This window comes from Lampetra fluviatilis, chromosome 29 (assembly GCF_964198595.1).
Source record: "Lampetra fluviatilis chromosome 29, kcLamFluv1.1, whole genome shotgun sequence".
NCBI classification, from domain to species: Eukaryota; Metazoa; Chordata; class Hyperoartia; order Petromyzontiformes; family Petromyzontidae; genus Lampetra; species Lampetra fluviatilis.
In genome coordinates this window covers 1910472-1930563 of record NC_136303.1, presented here as the reverse complement: position 1 = coordinate 1930563, position 20092 = coordinate 1910472, and the positions used below count along the sequence as shown (strand labels likewise).

Below are 20092 nucleotides of genomic sequence, written 5' to 3'. Positions count from 1 at the left end.
TCTTATTGGTCACTCCGTGACCCTTATAAATCTCGACGTTCATCCTACAAAGTCACATCACAAGGGAGACACACAAACAAACAGACACAAATTATCTTATTAAAATTGTTGTGCCCGCATTGAAACGGATTCACGCCGTATAGACCTGCAAACTAGATTTCCCCGTACAAAAATACGGCGATAACCCGTCCGTGTTGACAGCTATGGGATAATGCATTAAAACGTTGAAGAACAACACAAACAACAACACAAATAACAACAACAACGACGCTAATTCTGGGCCCTCTGTGGTGGTGGTGGTGGTGGCTGCCACCACTCGCGGTGCGCGTCGCTGTCGTCATGGCAACGCGGACACCCACCACCCACCCGGTGCTTAAAAGTTTTTACTTTCCTCGTGGCGAGTTTTAATTATAATTTATAATCTCTTGGGCTTTAGCGTCGGTATTCTAAATCGTAGTTGACTATTGAAAGCAGTCGGTAATTCTCGATTTTATTTTATTTTAAAACAAATGTGTAAGCTTTGTTCGAAACTTTGGGTAGACATTCGGTGTGCGTGGCGATTAACTCGTAAAGGACGATAGTAAAACTAAAACTTCTTACTTTACAGCGACTGAACATTAAAGTGTGCAGATTTACACATTCATACGAGCCATATCTTGTGTGTTGTCAACTTTACAAGTCTGAAATCTTTAGTCCACACCGTGGGGATGTTCGTCACCGTTAAATACGGAGGTACAGTACATTAATTTGTTAATTCTTTAACCTAATTTGCTTAATTGTCGTAATTATTGTAACTAACTTTAAACAATAATATTGTCGTCTCTTCACGTGTTCATTTGATAACAGGCCCTAAACTCTTTGTACGGCAACGTTTTCGCCTCTTCTGTACTGTGTTAATTTATACATTTACCTGGGCCTTTATTAGTTTAACTGTATTTAAATATCCATGTACATAGAACGATAAACATGTTACTTGAGAATGTATAGTTAATACATTAAAACAGTTCAATACGAAAATGTATTATTAAAAGTGATGTAAAACAATGCTTTGCGCTATTCTTACATCTCCTCTGCCTTTATCACCAAATACATTCTACTTAAAATTACAACAATTTATACTCTTTGATTTTTTCGATAAATCAATTAAAATTATTTTATTTTCATTTATTATTATTGTTTTATTTATTACTTTTATTTATTATTTTTATTTTTACCTACGTGACTTTACCGCAAAATCAGAGAATATGAATCCTTGCAGTTACGAAAGCTTCAAATCTAGAATTACAACACTTTACTTTGTGTCACTAATTATCGTCACGGTATTTGTGTAAGTGTTTAAACCACGTCCTTTAACAGAAAGTTAACAAGATATGTGGTAGTGTATAATGTTGATACGGTATTTCAAAGCTATTCGCCATCATAATCCAACTTTATCTAATACAATGCACCCACTAGAAGGGAAATGTTAGGGTCGTTTATCGTTTACTTTATTCAGGCAGGCATTTGCTTATTTAAAATAACAATACGATATGAATGCCATGTGTACTAGGTCGTACGCACGTTACAATTGAGCTAATGTTTGCTTTAGACTCTTACAGCCTGGGCTTTATTATTCGTTGTAAACTTGTAGTATTTCGCCAACACACAAAATAACCCCCTTTATTATATGGCCTTAATAAGAGATTGTTGTTTGCGAGCAACTATTAAGGTCGGCAAGGTCACGCTAACGACTGGGAGATTGGTGGTCAGCACTGTGCCCGGCCACCTTTGTCTCCCCAAATGCTCCTCGGTTTCAGCACCGCACACCAGGTGCTCATTTAAGGCTGAGTCGACCTAGAGGGGGGCCCCAACAAACTGCTCGGGATGTTCATGGGTTCGTAGGAGAGCTACCACCACCACCGCCCCCCCCCCCCCATTAATCTCATTCACAAGGGTGGTCTGGATTAAAATAAAGATTTTAAGGTTTTTTTTATCGTAGTCAACCCGTCAATAATGCATCTGAACAACAAAACAAGGAATAAAACGCCACTGGATGTGTCTGTCCAAATGATGATGGGGCACTTTGTTGAGCTGTCATTTGTGGCTAGGTCGCTTATGAACAATAAGGTAATCATAATAATACCTCAAGTGGGCTTTGCCTGGTAGGATGGGGATGGTTTAGTTTTAATTGTATGTGTTGGGGTGATTTGTTTACCTTTATTGTACTCTGCACTACTATCATGTTTTTGTACTGTTTGTTGTTGTAACGTTCTTACCCGCCCCTACTGGACATGTGAAAAAGAGCTTTATAGCTTATCGGATTCCTCCAGTATAAATAAATATTCTGATTCTGATATTAACGCCTTCTAACTTGCGTTTGTCTCGGGAAGTGTTTATACAGCCATGTTTCATATTAAGCCATACAACGAAATTACGTCTAATAAAAACATGACCTTTTTTGCCACCCAGCCCCACCCTCCCCTCCCCACCCAGCCCCTCCCCACCCTCCCCTCCCCACCCAGCCCCTCCCCACCCTCCCCTCCCCACCCAGCCCCTCCCCACCCTCCCCTCCCCACCCAGCCTCTCCCCACCCTCCCCTCCCCACCCAGCCCCTCCCCACCCCACCCTCCCCTCCTCACTCATCCCCTCCCTCCCCACCCAGCCCCTCCCTGCACGACGGACGGACGGACACAATAATCCCCTGTGGGCTGGTGTAACCAGGAGGTTCCTAGCAGTATATGTTAATGCTTTGTGTGGTCTTGTTGTTACAGAGCGACAGCAGGCGCTATTTAACCCGTCTTGCCAGGCTCGCCTACTGCTTCGCTCCATCCGCATCAAGCTTGGCTGTGACCCTGATGGTGAGCAACTACAAGTGCCTGGAAATTCATCTTCTTGGTTCTTTCGGTAAAGTCACGTGGAAGGGAAATAATAAAATGATACAAATAAAACATAATAAAATACAATTCTGACGACGTTTCGGCCACAACGCAAGCAGCCGTCCTCAGGTGAAGAACAGGTCTGACTTTGCCGAAAGAACCAAGGAGATGAATCCCTGCAGTCACGAAAGCTTTAAATCGAAATTTAACTGCCTGGAAATTATCACGCAATTAATTAAATTACAAGAACAATTAAATTGATGTATTACCAAAAAATATTTCATAGCCAATGCCTTTGATGCCACCACATGCTATGATTGCTTCCTTCAGCCAGCAGTTGCACAGTCGACATCCTGACCTCCAAGGACCACTCATGCCACTAATATTGAATACCTGTCAACCTCTTATCAGTGTCTACCCATTCAGACCTTATTGGTCACCCCGTGCCCTTAGAAATCTTCAAGTTCATCCTACAAAGTCCCATCACAAGGGAGAAACACAAATAGACAAAAAAAATTACCGTATTGAAACGGCTGTACGCCGTATGGTCCTGAAAACTCAATTTCCCTGTACAAGAATACTGTACAGGTAAACCATATGGGTTTATGGATGTGGGTGCCCCCTTACTTAAGGAGTGTTTGCACTCCTTAAGTATTTAATGCCCACACACAGATCAGTTAATATTCAAAGTTTCCTTTACTTTTTTAAATAATATCCCAATTGAGTATCATTCACATGCTGTCCTGAGATAAACATTATTGTATTTTTAATTCACAGCAAGTAGTAGAACTTCATCCAATGTTAAGGGCATGGCCTCTGGAAGTTGATATCACCTATTTCTGAGATTCCCCTGCCTCATACAATACTGTATAAGGAACCCATGCTCTACCTTGTACGTGTTCGTTGCATAGTTCTCAAACTAAAAGAGTTTAATCCCCAAAGCTGGATTTTGCCAATTTAAGTAAAAAAAAACACGCAATGGTTTTTTTTGTACCGTCGTTCGTACCAATGTGCAGTGATTGGCAACGAAGCCACTAATTATGATGTGTAATATTAATTACAAAATGATATTGGACATATTAGGAGATGGTTATATTTAAAAATAAAGAGTTTTTAAATAGCTACTGCTAAGTTAAAATGAGTTCAACTAAAGTGTGACTTTTCATGAAGGCAACCTTGCAAAAGTAACATGACTACAGCCCACATAATAGCAGTTGACGTCATATTTTTATATGAAGAAATTACCACACATTGAGCGAATGTTGAACACAACCCCACTTCACATGTGGCATGAGGTAAGTTTGTAGACAAAGAATCCATTCAGATCTCTCACAAAGCAATGCAATACTTTGTGTTTCAGAACGGCCCATAAAAGCAGATATCACAGGTTGCATGACAGTCAAACTGATATTTTTAATTCTCACTGCTGCAATTTTGTACGCGAAGAGTGGAGTGGTGACTGGGCTGAAACCATCAACTCACTACACTTGAGAATTTGGTCTAATCAATCAAATCCGTGCTTGGATTCAAAGCCAGGTCTATGGTGGTCTGGCCTCTTGAGCCGCCTGGCCAATATTCGTTTTTTTTTTCATTAAAACCTCAGCGGAGCTGGAGTTGTGCGACGAGATGGGTCAGCTGAAGCACGTGTCTGCATGGCCGGAGCGACTGGCGAGCGAGCTGCTGGCCGAGAGGGAGACACTGGTGGCTGTGCGAGTCTTCAGTGAGTGGTCCTCACCACACGATGTCTCATAGAAAAAACAATGTTGACATCAATTCTAGATTTGAAGCTTTCGTGACTGCAAGGATTCATATTCTTAGGTTTTTTCGGTAAAGTCACGTAGGTAAAACATTAAAATTAATAAAAGTAAAATAAAAATCACGACGTTTCGGAGGCAACACAAGCTTCCGTCTTCAGGTGGAACCGTCACAACCACGACAGCTGTATCAAGTAAATGAGAGATTGCAGGAGCTACCACTACCAATCTCTCATTTACTTGATACAGCTGTCGTGGCTGTGACGGTTCCACCTGAAGACGGAAGCTTGTGTTGCCTCCGAAACGTCGTGATTTTTATTTTATTTTAATTTTAATGTTTTACCTACGTGACTTTACCGAAAAAACCTAAGAAAAATGTTGACATCGCCACACACTAGGGGGCATCCATTTAGTACGTACGCAAATGAATTAGACCGGCGGTGTACTATCTGTTAGCTTAAACACGTTAAGTTTTCAATTTAAAGCTTTCGTGACTGCAGGGATTCATCTTCTTGATTCTCTTATTTTATTTTTGTTTTATTTTATTATTTTATTATTTCCATTCTACGTGACTTTACCGAAAGAACCAAGAACACGTTAAGATTATCAATCCTTGATCGTTTCTGCGTGGATTAAATATCGGCCGTTCGATAGGATTCGGGGAGGGGGCGGGGGGGTGCGTCAAGCGAACGTACGATGGGGGAGAGTGTAAAAAGTCCGCGTGCCTACAGGGATGGGTCGAGTTTTAACAGATTTTTTGCGTACGCACTAAATGGATGGCTCCTATGGAATGTCCTAGAGAAGATGACATTACATAGCTAATTGTCAGGTCACTTAAGTTTTCATCACCACCTCTCACGAGGTGAGATGCAAAGATCCATGTAGTTACTGCATATGGGCTGACTTACTACACTTGTGAGCCCAGTTCAATCGCAGGGGAATTAAATTCAGATTTGAACCCAGGATCACAATGGTGCTCAGTATTTTGGCTCGATATTCTCACTCTGAGCCACTCAGCCACCACCCATTCTCAATGATTTTAGTCTCCAAGTTGGTTTGCCGCTGGTTGGTTTGTAAATGGGAGACGTTTTTTGTTGCACATTAAACACCAATACTTATATTTAATATACAATCCATTCATACAATTTAATCTCAAAGAGCTGTACAATAATCACCACATTTTACATTAAAGAAGGGGCTAAATCTCCCCAAAAGAGTAAGGAACTTGTGAAAAAGATTCTTAAGTGCAGAAATCATTGCCCGTATCTTGTTCTGTCTGTGCAGGAGAAGGTGACCAGTTGACGTATCGACCTCTACTGGATGATCCAGACATCGTCAACCCCAAGTTTATCGGTACAAATAAGATATTCTATATCAAGGAGTTTCCTATCGAAAAGACACATGATCCTAATCCCAATTAGCTTAATTATAAGCAGTATGATGCAACCATCTGTTAAGAAGCCAGGCTCTCGATGGCAAAGAAAGAAAAAAACGTATACGTTTGTTTGAAGACCACGATTACATAATCAGTAAGGTTACGATTTTGTCATCATAATTTTACTGAAATTTACAGCTAAAGTGTGGGAAAAGTACATTAATTCATGGAAAGGTCGTGGGACATGGGACAGTATTAAAAAAGAAATAAAGCACAGCAAGTTATTTGTTTGTCTGTACCTCAGTGTCTTTAGGCATCACCCTGTATCTGTGTATGTGTTTCCGTTTATGTGTGTATCCCCACATATTCGTATATCTAGGTTTCTGTATCTCCGTGTCTCAGTATATCCCTTGCTCTATCTCCGTGTCTCTCTGTGCATCTCCATCGGCTGCTTTTCTTTCCCAGTCAAACCCAGGAGGCACCTACTCTAATAGGTTTAAATAGGTTTGTATTTTCTAAATGTTGCATTGTGTCTTAGCTCAGCGTACTGTCATCATACACCGCACATGAATCATTTCCTGGATTACACATTGCAGTAGAGGGAGCAGTGATTTAGCACAAGGTAATTTGAATCTAATTTTGTTTTTTTACATTGCAGTGAATGGTAGTACCTCTCGTGGCTGCAGTGGTGACGTGAATACCAATTAATACATATACGATTTGAAACATAATCGTACTCAATCGCGAGTTTACAAATCGATATTCATAAGTGAATCTACGCGTATTTCCACCCCTAGTATAGAGTGCACCATTACTGCTGGCACTAACAATAACTAGAAAGTGGAGTGTTGGCACAGCGCTCTATGAAATCGATGACCCGAGTTAAATTTCTGGCCACGGCTAACATCGTTATCGGAACCAGTATTATTATATCGCAGCAATGTGAGAGGTAGCGACAACATGTGGAGACATTCATCCAGCAGTGGATTAGCAATGGCTGATGGACGATACTGATGCCCTCTCGTAGCACGCCTCAGCAGCCGTGACAACTACAGGCCAATGACAAGTGCCAGGAACAAGATCAAGAAAGTGGCCAAGAAAAATCCTGCCAACTTTTCCACCTCCAGCTTTGATGGTAGGGAGCCTCATGCATTACATGCATGTCACCAGGTGTCAAGTCATGTGTATTGAATAGTAGATGTGCATGTAGCTTGGCCCACCACAACCACCAACAATCCTATCACCATACTCTTTGGTTTTTTCGGTAAAGTCACGTGGGTAAAAAATAAAATAAATGTAATTTATTTGATTTAATTTATTTTGATTTTCTTCTCTTCTTTTTTCTTTTCTTTTTAATTGTGATGATGCTGATGGTGATATTATTGATTCTAGATTTGAAGTTTTCGTGACTGCAAGGGTCCATACTCTTTGGTTCTTTTGGTAAAGTCACGTAGAAGGGAAAAAATTAAATGATAAAAATTCAATATAATAAAATTCTCACGACGTTTCGGCCACAATGCAAGCAGCCGTCCTCAGGTGAAGAACAGAGCTGTCGGAAAGACAGCGTCCTAATGTCTTTCTGACGAGAAATAACTAACATGGCAGATGGTACAGATGACAAAGAGTACAGACGAGAGAGAAAAACAAAACAGAACAAAGCAGAGACTATAGAAATGGAATATTCATGAGACAAAATATAATTGATAATTCGCATCAAATCATGATTAACAATTTGTGACAGTTCATCAAATTGCATGTGGCCGTGGGATGTGGGTGAACCATTCACTCGTAATAGTATTCACTGGGTGGAAGGAACATAAAGAACCTTTTAGTTCATTGTCATCCGATTAGCGCAGTTGGTTACGCATGGTGCGAAAGAAGTTCAGCATACATCCTGTGTGCGCTTGTGTGATGATATTTTGCTGTTTGTTTGTTATTTCAGGGCCTCCAAAATCTCTTGGGTGCACCAATGGCAAGCTGGCCACAGTGAGAAGCAGATCTCGACAGTCCAAAAACTGAGTTTAAAAAGTTATAAACAAAGCGCTGTGGAATATGTATGATTTACACTTATAATGCATAACTGGGTATTAATAAGGAGCTTGGGTAAAATTGCCATCCGATGCAATGCTTAATTCAACCAACGTTGCAAACAAGTGTTCACATCGTTTGTAATTGTATATGCATAATGTACGAATAAAAGTTGTAGCACCTTTATGCATAGCCATTTTGTGAATCCAAAAGACAAATAGTTCACTACCTTAGCCCACCGGTGTGTTGAAGAGTGAATCCACAACGTTTTTTTAGTACGACGTTTCGCTGGTAATTACATCCAGCATCATCGGGCAATTCGCCAGAATGGTGAAGCCCTCACTTGCTCCCGTTCTTAAATAGAGCAGCAGCAGGGTGACGTCATCATTTAACTCATGCAGGTGCGACGGTCTAACCCAAAAACGTTTATTATGAATATTGGTCGCGAAAGCCTACGTGTTAAACCAGTGAGTGTTTGTCGAGGTGAGCATAGATATGGGAGTATAGAAACATATTCTTAGGTTTTTTTCGGTAAAGTCACGTAGGTAAAACATCAAAATTAATGAAAATAAAATAAAACAAAAATCACGACGTTTCAGAGGCAACACAAGTCTCCGTCATCAGGTGGGACCGTCACAGCCGAATTATCTGCATGATGACGGAGACTTGTGTTGCCTCCGAAACGTCGTGATTTTTGTTTTATTTTATTTTCATTAATTTTGATGTTTTACCTACGTGACTTTACCGAAAAAACCTAAGAATATGATTCCTTGCAGTCACGAAAGCTTCAAATCTACAAGTATAGAAACAGTACAACAATGGATTTAGTTGTATACGTCTCTACTGCCCACAGCTCAGCACAGGTCAGCAACCTCCTATGAAAAGCTGTCCTGCCTTGTGCTCATCCATCTAAGCACTATGCAGGCTCAACTCAGCTTAGCTTCAGATATCTGCCAAGATAGGTTGCATTCCAGGTAAGTTATACCAGCATATACTTATTAATTAGTACTGTATTGCCATGTTAAGATTTAGTGGTAGCCGTTTAAGTTGTACAAGTGCATGCACATTCCAAATGAATATGAACAACATAAACAGGGTTAATTTATGCTTCTCTTTTTTATTGTAACTGCGCAGAAAACTAATGAATCTTGATGCCAAATATATTTTATATACACAATACACTTGCAGACAAAGGTACATTTTCCCACAGAATAATTAGATAAAGCGTCTCCAGTTTTCACACGAACATGTATGACCCACAACAACGAATGACTACTACAGTATATAATCTTTTATCGTGAATCTATTCACAACGAACTCCATGAAGGATTTACATCCGCGTTAAGCAAGTTTATTTCATATAAAATAAGAGATCAAGGCATTAAACACATAAATTACTGACAAAAAATTTGCGATGAGCTTATCATTGTTTCTCACTTGCAGTCACAGCGTACCTCAGCCTCAAAAGAGATTTCAAGTGTCATTTGCAGCATGTGAAATTACCTGGTGATGGCAGATGTGCAACGTTAGCTCGCTTACAATCGGGACAAATCTAAACAAACATTTACTCTACCATGGTCATTCACAAAAGGCAATCTGTTGGGGGGGAGAATCTCTTCATGCAAGGTTGATCTGGTCAAGAATGCAAGGTCACACAGCGATTCATGTTTGTCGGTGCAGTCCCAAGGTCATGCTTTCGCTGGCTTGACGCACTCCAGACATTAAACTGCAATCCAGGCTCAACCCAAGTCTCTCTTTTTGTTCACTCTTTCTTCTTACTCCCGGCAGGACTGGCAGCTGGCACAGGGTGCCCGTTGTGTACCGCTCCCTCTGATGACTCCAACTTGTCGGTCTGTAGCTTGCGCAGATAATCGTGTGGACCTTTGCCCTGGAGGAAAACAAACGGGCTATTAATTCCTTACCTTTAAGAGCCATTGTGCAAACTGCATGTCAATCCTCAAAAAGCCTCAACAGCCAATATCACTTTCATTACAATTCTTCAACCGCATGAAATATTCCAAAAATGTTTACATATCCAGACCTTTTGTGGATTCACTGCTGGATGAGAGACTCTCCACACCCATGTGGGTCGTGGATGTAATTTTTCCAACACTTCACCATGATACTCAGTGCGGTGTTGGTGAAGGCGGGTAGCATAGATGTTGGAACGTAGCAGTAGAGAACAGGGTGTTTTGCTGTACTGCCCCTCTTCTGCACAAAAAATAGTCAGTAAGTATTAACTAAATGTCTTGGCTGTTAATTAAACGGATATATTCTTGAAAAAAAAAAGTTAATTATATAATAATTTATTATTGGGGTATGCAGAAAATCGATAGGCCTGGTAGAGGTACACGGGCCACTAACAGGGAAAGAATGGGATGCGTGGAAATTGTATAGGGCAGGGAGGAGGGTACATCATCATCATCACCATCCACGGGCAAATAGCCCGTAGGGTGTCCACTGCGCACTTCCTAATTTGTTTCCACTTTCCTCCCTCTCAACGAAAGAAAGAAAAAGGCTGGGAACCAATGCGGTACCTCGAAAGCACTGGGGTGCTTGTAGGAGCCCGCCAAGCGGTCCCACAGCGTGAAGTACTGCCCATAGTTGCACTCGAAGTAGAGGTGGTGGTCGGTGTGGTGCGCCGAGCCGTTGATGACGTCCCGCAGGATCTGTGGCACGCGGTAGTCGCCGTCGTGGATCGACACCGTCCAGATGTTCACGAAGATGTAGAGGCCCAGGTAGACGCCCTTGTGCAGCGGGAAGAGGAAGGGGTAGATGTGGTAGGGCAGGCTCTGCATGAAGCCGTCGATGGGGTGGAAGGCATGGCTCGCAAACGGCGTCGGCACCTTCCACTTGTGGTGCGGCTTGTGTAACGTCTGTCGAGGCGAGAGAGAGGCAGGAGAGGTTCCTTATCATTAACATGCTAATTATTATGATTGTTATTATTAGAGCTGGGCTATATCATTTTTATCATCTCTTAACTCTCGATTAATTGGATACAGCCTAAAATAGTGGGGGGGGGGGAGTGGGGAAGTGTCACCTCCAATCCTACGTGTGCCGGTGGATGGGAGGCGATGGTTGGTGCTTGTTGGAGAAATATATTACTTAAATACAGACATCGAATACTGTAAAGTGAATGGTTTTATTTTTGTATTTCTTCTTTGGCACTTTTTCCCAGATTTCGTCCAATTGTGCTATTGGTGTCATTGTCGTGAAATGAATACATTTCAATTCACTAGTCCCTCAGCAAGCAGTGCACCACGTTGTGTCGGGCAATGGCCCAGGAAGATACAACACTACTTCTTAAGTCATTAAAAAATATATCTATGCAATGCAACCTAGAAGCACACCTGCTCTACTCTACAAGTGATCATGGCATGCCAATCAAACTTGTTTTTGTTCCCCCCCACCCCCGCCACAGCTGCATTAAGAGGAATTAGGTGAAACGAAATAAGTTTGATATTTATTTTGTGCGGCTGTAGGTGCCAAGGTTGAGACTTTCAAACCTTGACACTCGATGACCCGTTTTCATCACGGCTGAAACCCAGATTAGAACTCGGGCTGAACGATTTATCGAGTTCAAATCGAAATGGCAATTTGAAAAAATGCGATTAGCAAATTGCAAAGGCTGCGATTTTTTGTGATTTGAAAAGTCCTCTGTCTTATTGGAATTGTTTAATTTTGTATTATAACTTTATTTATTTAAGTTAACAATTGTTCTATGTTTGATTGTTCTATTTCAATTAAAACATTTTAATTAATACAAGTTGGAAGCAATTCATATATTTTAAGTTCTCATCCTTGCATTAGAATATATAAAGCAGTTCATATTTTGATGGTATCATGTGGTAATGCTCCATCACATGATATAAATCTATTACACAGTGAATATTGAACTGAAGTTTGACTTTAAAAAATGTAATTGCAAATCAAATCGCAATTTCTGTCAGAAAAATCGCAATTAGATATTTTCCCTAAATCGTTCAGCCCTAATTAGAACCCATGATCTCAGCTGTGCCAGCTTCAATGTTCTAACATGGCATTAGCCTTACTCCCACCAGGGGCTTCATATCAGCTGGGTCAGTCTGGGTTAATATATCCACAATTGGCAGGCACACCACGTTTAACACATAGTGTCACTCGCTATGGCTACGATTAACTTACCTAGCTTACACCATTGGAACCTCCTTTGCCAGTAGCAAAATATGATAATGGTTTTTTTACCCTTTTATCTGGCAACAAAACTGACACCTTTTTTTATACTTCAATGTGACAGTCCATTATTAGAGTTGTGTTTTTTGTTTGCATTCCGACCGCAGGTATTGTGGTCAATGCAAACATGACTCCTTGTAAGAAAGGTGTCAGTTTTGTTGCCAGATTAAAGGGTAAAAAAACAATTATCTTACCTAGCTTAGTCTGTCAGCGACTCAGAAAAATCTGCAGTGAGGTTGTACTCCAGGCTGGTGACAGTGGACTTGCCTTGTAGATGGACTTGTGGTGGAGAATGCGGTGTATCCAGTATATGACCATGTCGGTGAAAAACAGGAACGACATCATGCTGAACAGCACGCCCAGCAATCCTGGGATCCAGGGAAAAACACGTCGTATGTTTAATGCATTCCAAGCAAGGTTTAAAGTATTGATGCATTAGCTCTGTCCGTCTTGTTCGTAGCAAGGGGAGAAAGGGGCACAATATTGCTCATGAAGACGATCCAATGTGAATGAAATTGAAGTATAAAGTTGTGTTGCTATTAGGGACTTGGCCTGTAAAACAACTTGCTGTCCCCACCCTGGTGGCCTTCTGTGAAAAAGAGCTTTATAGCTCATCGGATTCCTCCAGTCTAAATAAAGAAAACTTCCCATATTGACATTGACCAAAGGGTTTGCAAAAACTTAGCGGTAAAAAAACCCAGCGCTAAATGGCGATAACATCGTGAACCCATGCGTGCATCTTGCCTCCCCATCATAACATCATTACGTCATCTAGTGATACCACACATAGTGTAACATCTCCTTGTGCTGGTCGGAAGGTAACGTTATTGAATTACTTACAAGGACAAAAGCACGTAGGAAAAAGTGTGATATAATCCATGCATATGCATGATTTTTTTCGTCTACATTTTCTACACGAATTATAATCCAATCCACAATTGGCATCGTGACAGGAGATGAAGCAACACCTGCTCAGGAATTCTCGCACCTCCCAATGCGCCGACCCTGTGTCAGAACAGCCCACGTCATTTCAGCAGGACTCTTTGTCCTCGCTACCATACACTGCTGGATGAGGGACTCTCCAAGCCACATGGGTAAATGTTTGTCAAACATCAAATATTTTTCCCTCCAAACTTAAATATTTACACCATGGGAACCTCCTTTGCCAGTAGCAAAACATGATAATTGTTTTTTTTTACCCTTTTATCTGGCAACAAAACTGATACCCCGAGCTCTTATACTCTGATGGTGCATTGTCTTTGAGTTGTGCGCCTTTTGGTGTCATCTGGTCCAACACCATGTGAGACTAGGCTCTAAGGAAAGCTGTCTCGGGTGTGGACCAATCAATTTCAAGGACAGTGCATACATTATCAGAGTTGTGTTTTTTGTTTGCATTCCGACCGCAGGTATTGTGGTCAATGCAAACATGACTCCTTGTAAAAAAAAGGTGTCAGTTTTGTTGCCAGATAAAAGGGTAAAAAAAACAATTATCAAACTTAAATGTCAAAAGTAAAAAACCAAATTGTATTCGATGGGCTTTTTTGTGAAGTCACTGCTGATAAGGCAAAGACCATGAACTCACTATACCAGAGAACCCAGTTTGTTAAATGGGCAGCTAAAACCTGGAATGAAACTCAAGTTCTCAGTGCTCCAACACGGTAGCAGTGACCCGAGCCAATTTGTCATCTCTTGCTTGCCTAAACAAAACTTACTTTGCGCAGGCATCAGTTCCCAGCTACCGGTGGTAGTCAATACTGACCGGCCAATGTTATTTATTAGCTCTGTCACTTGCGCATACGAGCTCATCGCTCGTGCATGCCACGTTCACCACAAGGGAAATCAATTCCTGAAGAAGCTTCCAGCAGGAGTGAAACGTCGAACATCGGAGAGCTGCCGTATGCGATATAATTTTGTGGGTGCACGTGGATGGGCGGATGTACCGAAAGCTGAATTGTCGAGGCTGTCGTAGAGTCGGCTGTAACCTCTGACCTCCAATAAGAACAGCGCGACCGTAGGGATGCTGATCCAAGGCATGGACTGTACTGCGTACTTGATCTCCTTGCGCACCTGGTTCTGTAGAGAGATAGCCGATTGAAGGGAGACCACAACTCAAAAGACAAAGCTCTTTTCATGTATACTCACACCTCAGTTGTGCATTTTGGGCGGTCAAACAAGAGTTCGAAACTTAATTTTACCTCAATTTTCCAATTGTCACCATTATCATGCAATGAGATGGATAATCCCTTGGGATCTCTCAAAGAACAGTTACAGAATGGTCCACAGAAGCAGATTTTATAGAGCTGCCTCTGAGACCCCTTCGAGTGAACTCTGGTCCACATGGTAAGGGGCAGCACTTTCCCACCTGCCTTGCCAGTGAGAGTAATTTTCATTACATGATGGTCAAAATTAAATTTTTAATACTCAAGAGCTGAAATTCACCCAAGATAAGTGCCCTGATGTGCCCGCACCTCCAGAAACTGCGGGTGGCTCATGAGCTTGTGATCGAAGACGAGGTAGTAGCTGAGCGTGGCGAAGATTAAGTAGATGGCGACGCCGCCCAAGTTGGTGACGAGGAGGAGGCTCAGGGTCTGGCGAACGGGGTCGTCCTCTGCCCACCACGCCGGGTACACGTACGGCGTGAGCACCCGCGAGTCGGCGTACTGCAGCACGATGTCCATGGTGGCTGCAATGCAAAGGGAATCCAGTCGGAAATGTCTGGGAGCCATCCCGCCAAAGGCGCCCAGATGATGACAACAAGGCAGAGCTTGTGTGTTCGGTGTGGTGCAATCAGGGCTATTAATAAAATTATCCATAAAGTGATAATCGTTTTTGGACTCGGATTATATATTCCAAAGTCCGTCATGAATCGATAATGAAATCCAATGAAATTGTGTTCACGAACGTGCCGATTGGCACGCACAAAGGATCAAACTGCACAGTGATCATCAGTCACTGAGTGGTATGTTCCAACACACACACATACACACAGGGCTGACATGTAAAATGTTAAAAGACATTTTGATCGATAATTGTTTTTTTACCCTTTTATCTGGCAACAAAACTGACACCTTTTTTTACGAGGAGTCATGTTTGCATAGACCACAATACCTGCAGTCATAATGCAAACAAAAAACACAACTCTGATAATGTATGCACTGCCCTTGAAGTTGATTGGTCCACACCCGAGGCAGCTTTCCTTAGGGCCTAGTCTCACATGGGTTGGACCAGATGACACCAAAAGGCGTACAACTCGAAGACAATGCACCATCAGAGTATGAGAGCTCGGGGTAAGCATTTACACCATTGGTACCTCATTTGCCAGTAAAAAATATAATTGACATTTTGATCGTCATCATCAGCCATGATTAATTCACATCGGGATGAAGGCCTCCCCAAGCAGTCACCATGTGCTCGGTCCTTCGATGCAACAATCCACCCAGCACCCACACGAGCTGCTTCCATTGCTCCGTCTCTGTGGCAGACGTACTTTCGGGCGTGTTTCCTCCATTGGACGCTAGCTAGTCTGTTGACCACTGCCTATCATCTTCAGCTAGCAACGTGCCCTGCCCAAGCCCAATTACTTTACTGAACAGTTTGAATGATGTCACTAACTTGGGTATATTTTCTAACTCCATTCATTCTCCTTTTTGTCTCTTCAGCTTTTCTTTCACTATCTTAGTTAATGATCCATATGTCAAAGCAGGGAATATCAACCGATTCTAAAGGGTTTTCTATCGACACGTTGGTATATGTATTTTCATTATCAATTTAATTTCTCCCAAAATAACCCCAACCTGATCTCGTCTGTCTCTCATAATGCTGATCCCGGGTCCACCTGCAACAGCTGTCCAAGGCGCAGGTAATACATAATTATCAGGGCAACATATCTCCTAGCAATACACATAAAACAGCAAACTATTCCACTGGCTTGCTCGCAAGCCTGACTGCTGATAAGGCAATGCACGTCGAGACCGGTTCAAAGTTTGCTTTCGACCAATGGTTACTGACATTATGCACTCCCAAGATGGCCTTGCAGGTTGATACAAAGTATTTAAAATATATACTTTTCTATTTCCTTCAGATTTATATATGAAGGAGACATTATCTGATTATTTATTATGTTATTTGTAACTCTCCATGAGGACGTTTTACAATCACTTTGTGCTGGATTAAAGTACTTTTTGTAGGTGCTTTAAAATCGTGTCCCTCAGATGGGTCCACTTGTTATAAATGAAATTTGCTTATCCTGGGGCCCAATTTTGAGCCACGTTTATACCTTTAAAAACAAGTAAATTGGTTATGCTGCTGCTGCGGCTGAGTTGGCAGTGATGCACAAGTACAGGTAACAAAATAAACTCAGCATTGGTCAATAACACACTGGGCCTTCCAAGAACAAAAATATGATCGGCGACGTTTCGGGCAATGGCCCTTCTTAGCACAAACACAATTGGGATTCGAGTTTATTACCAGGTATTTCGATATGTCAGGGATTAAACGAACACACTATATACATGTACTATACACAAACAATTTACATTCTTTTATTAACCCGATGTGAATAAGGGACATTGCCGGAAACGTCACCTATAATCTATATTTTTTTTCTCCTTTTAGCGTCAGTGTTTCTGACCAATGTGTTGAGTTTTTGTCAATTGCAGTTGTGCACCAACTGCCAATGCAGCAGCATAACAGAGTAAAATGTGTTTCTTTAGAATAGAAAATAATTGTACAGTAATTGTAAATTGAGCACTAAAGCAGTGCATCGCCCTGTGCTTGGGAACAGTCTGGGAGGATCTTCTTGGTTCTTTCGGTAAAGTCACGTTGAAGGGAAATAATAAAATAATAAAAATAAAACATTATAAAATGTTTATTTTTTAAAAAAATTTAATTTCCCTTCTACGAGACTTTACCGAAAGAACCAAGAAGATGAATCCCTGCAGTCACGAAAGCTTTAAATCGAAGTCTGGGAGGAGATATCAATAACTGCTTTAGAACTCAGTTGAAGTCATCTCAAATCCACACAATGAGGCAGCACTTTCCCAAAGTACGCACGATACAGTCCACAGCACAGGCAGTACAGATACAGTCCACAGCACAGACAGTACAGATACAGTCCACAACACAGGCAGTACAGAGACAGTCCACAACACAGGCAGTACAGATACAGTCCACAGCACAGACAGTACAGAGACAGTCCACAACACAGGCAGTACAGATACAGTCCACAGCACAGACAGTACAGATACAGTCCACAGCACAGGCAGTACAGATACAGTCCACAACACAGACAGTACAGATACAGTCCACAGCACAGGCAGTACAGATACAGTCCACAACACAGACAGTACAGATACAGTCCACAACACAGACAGTACAGATACAGTCCACAACACAGACAGTACAGATACAGTCCACAACACAGACAGTACAGATACAGTCCACAACACAGACAGTACAGATACAGTCCACAACAGACAGTACAGATACAGTCCACAACACAGGCAGTACAGATACAGTCCACAACAGACAGTACAGATACAGTCCACAACACAGGCAGTACAGAGACAGTCCACAGCACAGACAGTACAGAGACAGTCCACAACACAGGCAGTACAGATACAGTCCACAACACAGGCAGTACAGATACAGTCCACAGCACAGACAGTACAGAGACAGTCCACAACACAGGCAGTACAGATACAGTCCACAGCACAGGCAATACAGATACAGTCCACAACACAGGCAGTACAGAGACAGTCCACAACACAGGCAGTACAGAGACAGTCCACAACACAGGCAGTACAGATACAGTCCACAACACAGACAGTACAGAGACAGTCCACAACACAGGCAGTACAGAGACAGTCCACAACACAGGCAGTACAGAGGAGATAGTCCACAATACAGACAGTACAGAGACAGTCCACAGCACAGGCAGTACAGAGACCGTCCACAGCACAGACAGTACAGAGACAGTGCACAGCACAGGCAGTACAGAGACAGTACACAGCACAGGCAGTAGTGAGACAGTCCACAGCACAGGCAGTACAGAGACAGTGCACAGCACAGGCAGTACAGAGACAGTGCACAGCACAGGCAGTACAGAGACAGTCCACAACCCAGGCAGTAGTGAGACAGTCCACAGCACAGGCAGTAGTGAGACAGTCCACAGCACAGGCAGTACAGAGACAGTGCACAGCACAGGCAGTACAGAGACAGTGCACAGCACAGGCAGTACAGAGACAGTCCACAACCCAGGCAGTAGTGAGACAGTCCACAGCACAGGCAGTACAGAGACAGTCCACAACCCAGGCAGTACAGAGACAGTCCACAACACAGGGAGTACAGAGGAGATAGTCCACAACACAGATAGTACAGATACAGTCCACAACACAGACAGTACAGAGGAGATAGTCCACAACACAGGCAGTACAGAGACAGTCCACAGCACAGGCAGTACAGAGGAGATAGTCCACAAGACAGTGCACACGAGGAAGTCTAAACAACACCCGCAATAACGCCGTGACAACAATGTAGGCACAGCAAGAGTACTGGAGCAGAGCAACACGATCTCGCATGTCGCCGTGTATTTAAGGTTAAATACAGTACAGATGTGCATCAGCACTACTGTAATAGAAATGTAGTCTAGACACCATCGCACATACGCACATGTGTGTGTGTGTGCGTGTGACATGTGCACGTGTGTGACATGCACATGTGTGCGTGTGACATGCATGTGTGCATGTGACATGCATGTGTGTGTGTAAAATGCACACGTGTGTGTGTGAACTCTTACCTGAGAAGCCCCACAAGGGGTTCCTACCGATACCGTCCGCCTCTGCTTGCGCTCAAGGAGGCTGTCGGTGATGGAAGTGGTGGTGGTGATGATGCTGTGGGTGACTTGGTGGTGGTGATGTTGATGTAGAGAGTGACTTGGTGGTGATGGTGATGTAGAGAGTTAATTGGTGGTGATGTAGAGAGTTAATTGGTGGTGATGATGTTGGGAGCGGCGTTGGTTGTGGGCATTGGTGGTGGATGGTTGTGGGCTGCCCGTCTCGCGTCCCACGCCACCGCAGGCAGAGCTCCCCATTGGCTGAGCCGCTCTCCTGACCGCCCCCGCGTCACGGTGACGCCACCACCCTCCGCCAATCACCGGCGACTCTCACGGCCCCGGAAGACGAAGGGGCGGAGCCACTGTGGCTATGAGATGTTGACTCCCTCGCCACGTGCACAGGAGGTCGTGGGCTCCATCACGACCCTGACACGCTGTGGCTGAGATGTTAGTGGGCTCCATCACGTCCCTGACTCAATGTGGCTATGAGATGTTAGTGGGCTCCATCACGACCCTGACACGCTGTGGCTATGAGATGTTGACTCTCTCGCCTGGTACACAGGAGGTCGTGGGCTCCACGACCCTGACTCGCTGTGGCCATGAGATGTTAACTCCCTCGCCTGGCACACAGGAGGTCGTGGGCTCCATCACGTCCCTGACACGCTGTGGCTATGGGATGTTGACTCTCGCCTGGTGCACAGGAGGTCGTGGGCTCCATCACGACCATGATGCCTGCTGAATATTTGGAGTTTGCCTGTCTCTCTCTGTCAGTGGTCGCGTGGATTTTTCTCCAGGTCCTCTAGTTTTTGCCTCCACATATGTCCACATAACAATTCGTTGCGATATCGTATGTGATAGCCATGTGGCTTCTGATAAAGAGCTATATAGCTCAGTGGGACTTGCGTGATAAAATACAAAAAAAATGTTTGTCGGGGGAGAAGGGGCTGTTTGCGAGTGTCTATTAAGGCCGCACCTCCGATGAGCGTGGTTGGCTACATAGGGTGCAAAATAAGTTCAACATACATACAAGCCCCCC

At 43.0% G+C, this 20092-nt stretch overlaps 2 protein-coding genes across 2 annotated transcripts; one reads left to right on the top strand and one right to left on the bottom strand.

Moving 5' to 3' along the window:
* The first annotated feature begins 373 nt into the window (after positions 1-373).
* Positions 374-8177, top strand: LOC144943044 (uncharacterized protein CXorf65 homolog). The gene is made up of 6 exons (XM_078870212.1): positions 374-732; positions 2751-2837; positions 4459-4575; positions 5894-5962; positions 7012-7119; positions 7927-8177. Exons 1-6 carry the CDS (start codon positions 708-710, stop codon positions 8001-8003), a joined length of 483 nt encoding a protein of 160 aa, XP_078726338.1. The 5' UTR covers positions 374-707; the 3' UTR covers positions 8004-8177.
* A 936-nt stretch (positions 8178-9113) lies between these two features.
* Positions 9114-19322, bottom strand: SC5D (sterol-C5-desaturase). Its single transcript, XM_078869980.1, has 6 exons — positions 19021-19322; positions 14693-14907; positions 14165-14297; positions 12492-12592; positions 10550-10888; positions 9114-9900 (listed from the first exon to the last, which is right to left on the bottom strand). Exons 2-6 carry the CDS (start codon positions 14900-14902, stop codon positions 9775-9777), a joined length of 909 nt encoding a protein of 302 aa, XP_078726106.1. The 5' UTR covers positions 14903-14907; positions 19021-19322; the 3' UTR covers positions 9114-9774.
* Positions 19323-20092: the final 770 nt, after the last annotated feature.

Bases quoted from the DNA above. Each gene is read 5' to 3' on its own strand.
- LOC144943044 (XM_078870212.1), top strand. From the start codon at position 708: ATGTTCGTCACCGTTAAATACGGAG. The intron at 733-2,750 runs GTACAGTACATT...TTGTTGTTACAG, and splicing joins CGTCACCGTTAAATACGGAG to AGCGACAGCAGGCGCTATTT. The intron at 2,838-4,458 runs GTGAGCAACTAC...TTAAAACCTCAG, and splicing joins GCTTGGCTGTGACCCTGATG to CGGAGCTGGAGTTGTGCGAC.
- SC5D (XM_078869980.1), bottom strand. From the start codon at position 14,902: ATGGACATCGTGCTGCAGTACGCCGACTCGCGGGTGCTCACGCCGTAC. The intron at 12,593-14,164 runs GTACATCCGCCC...CCTGGATCCCAG, and splicing joins CCTCGACAATTCAGCTTTCG to GATTGCTGGGCGTGCTGTTC. The intron at 10,889-12,491 runs GCAAGTCCACTG...TCGCCTCGACAG, and splicing joins ACCACAAGTCCATCTACAAG to ACGTTACACAAGCCGCACCA.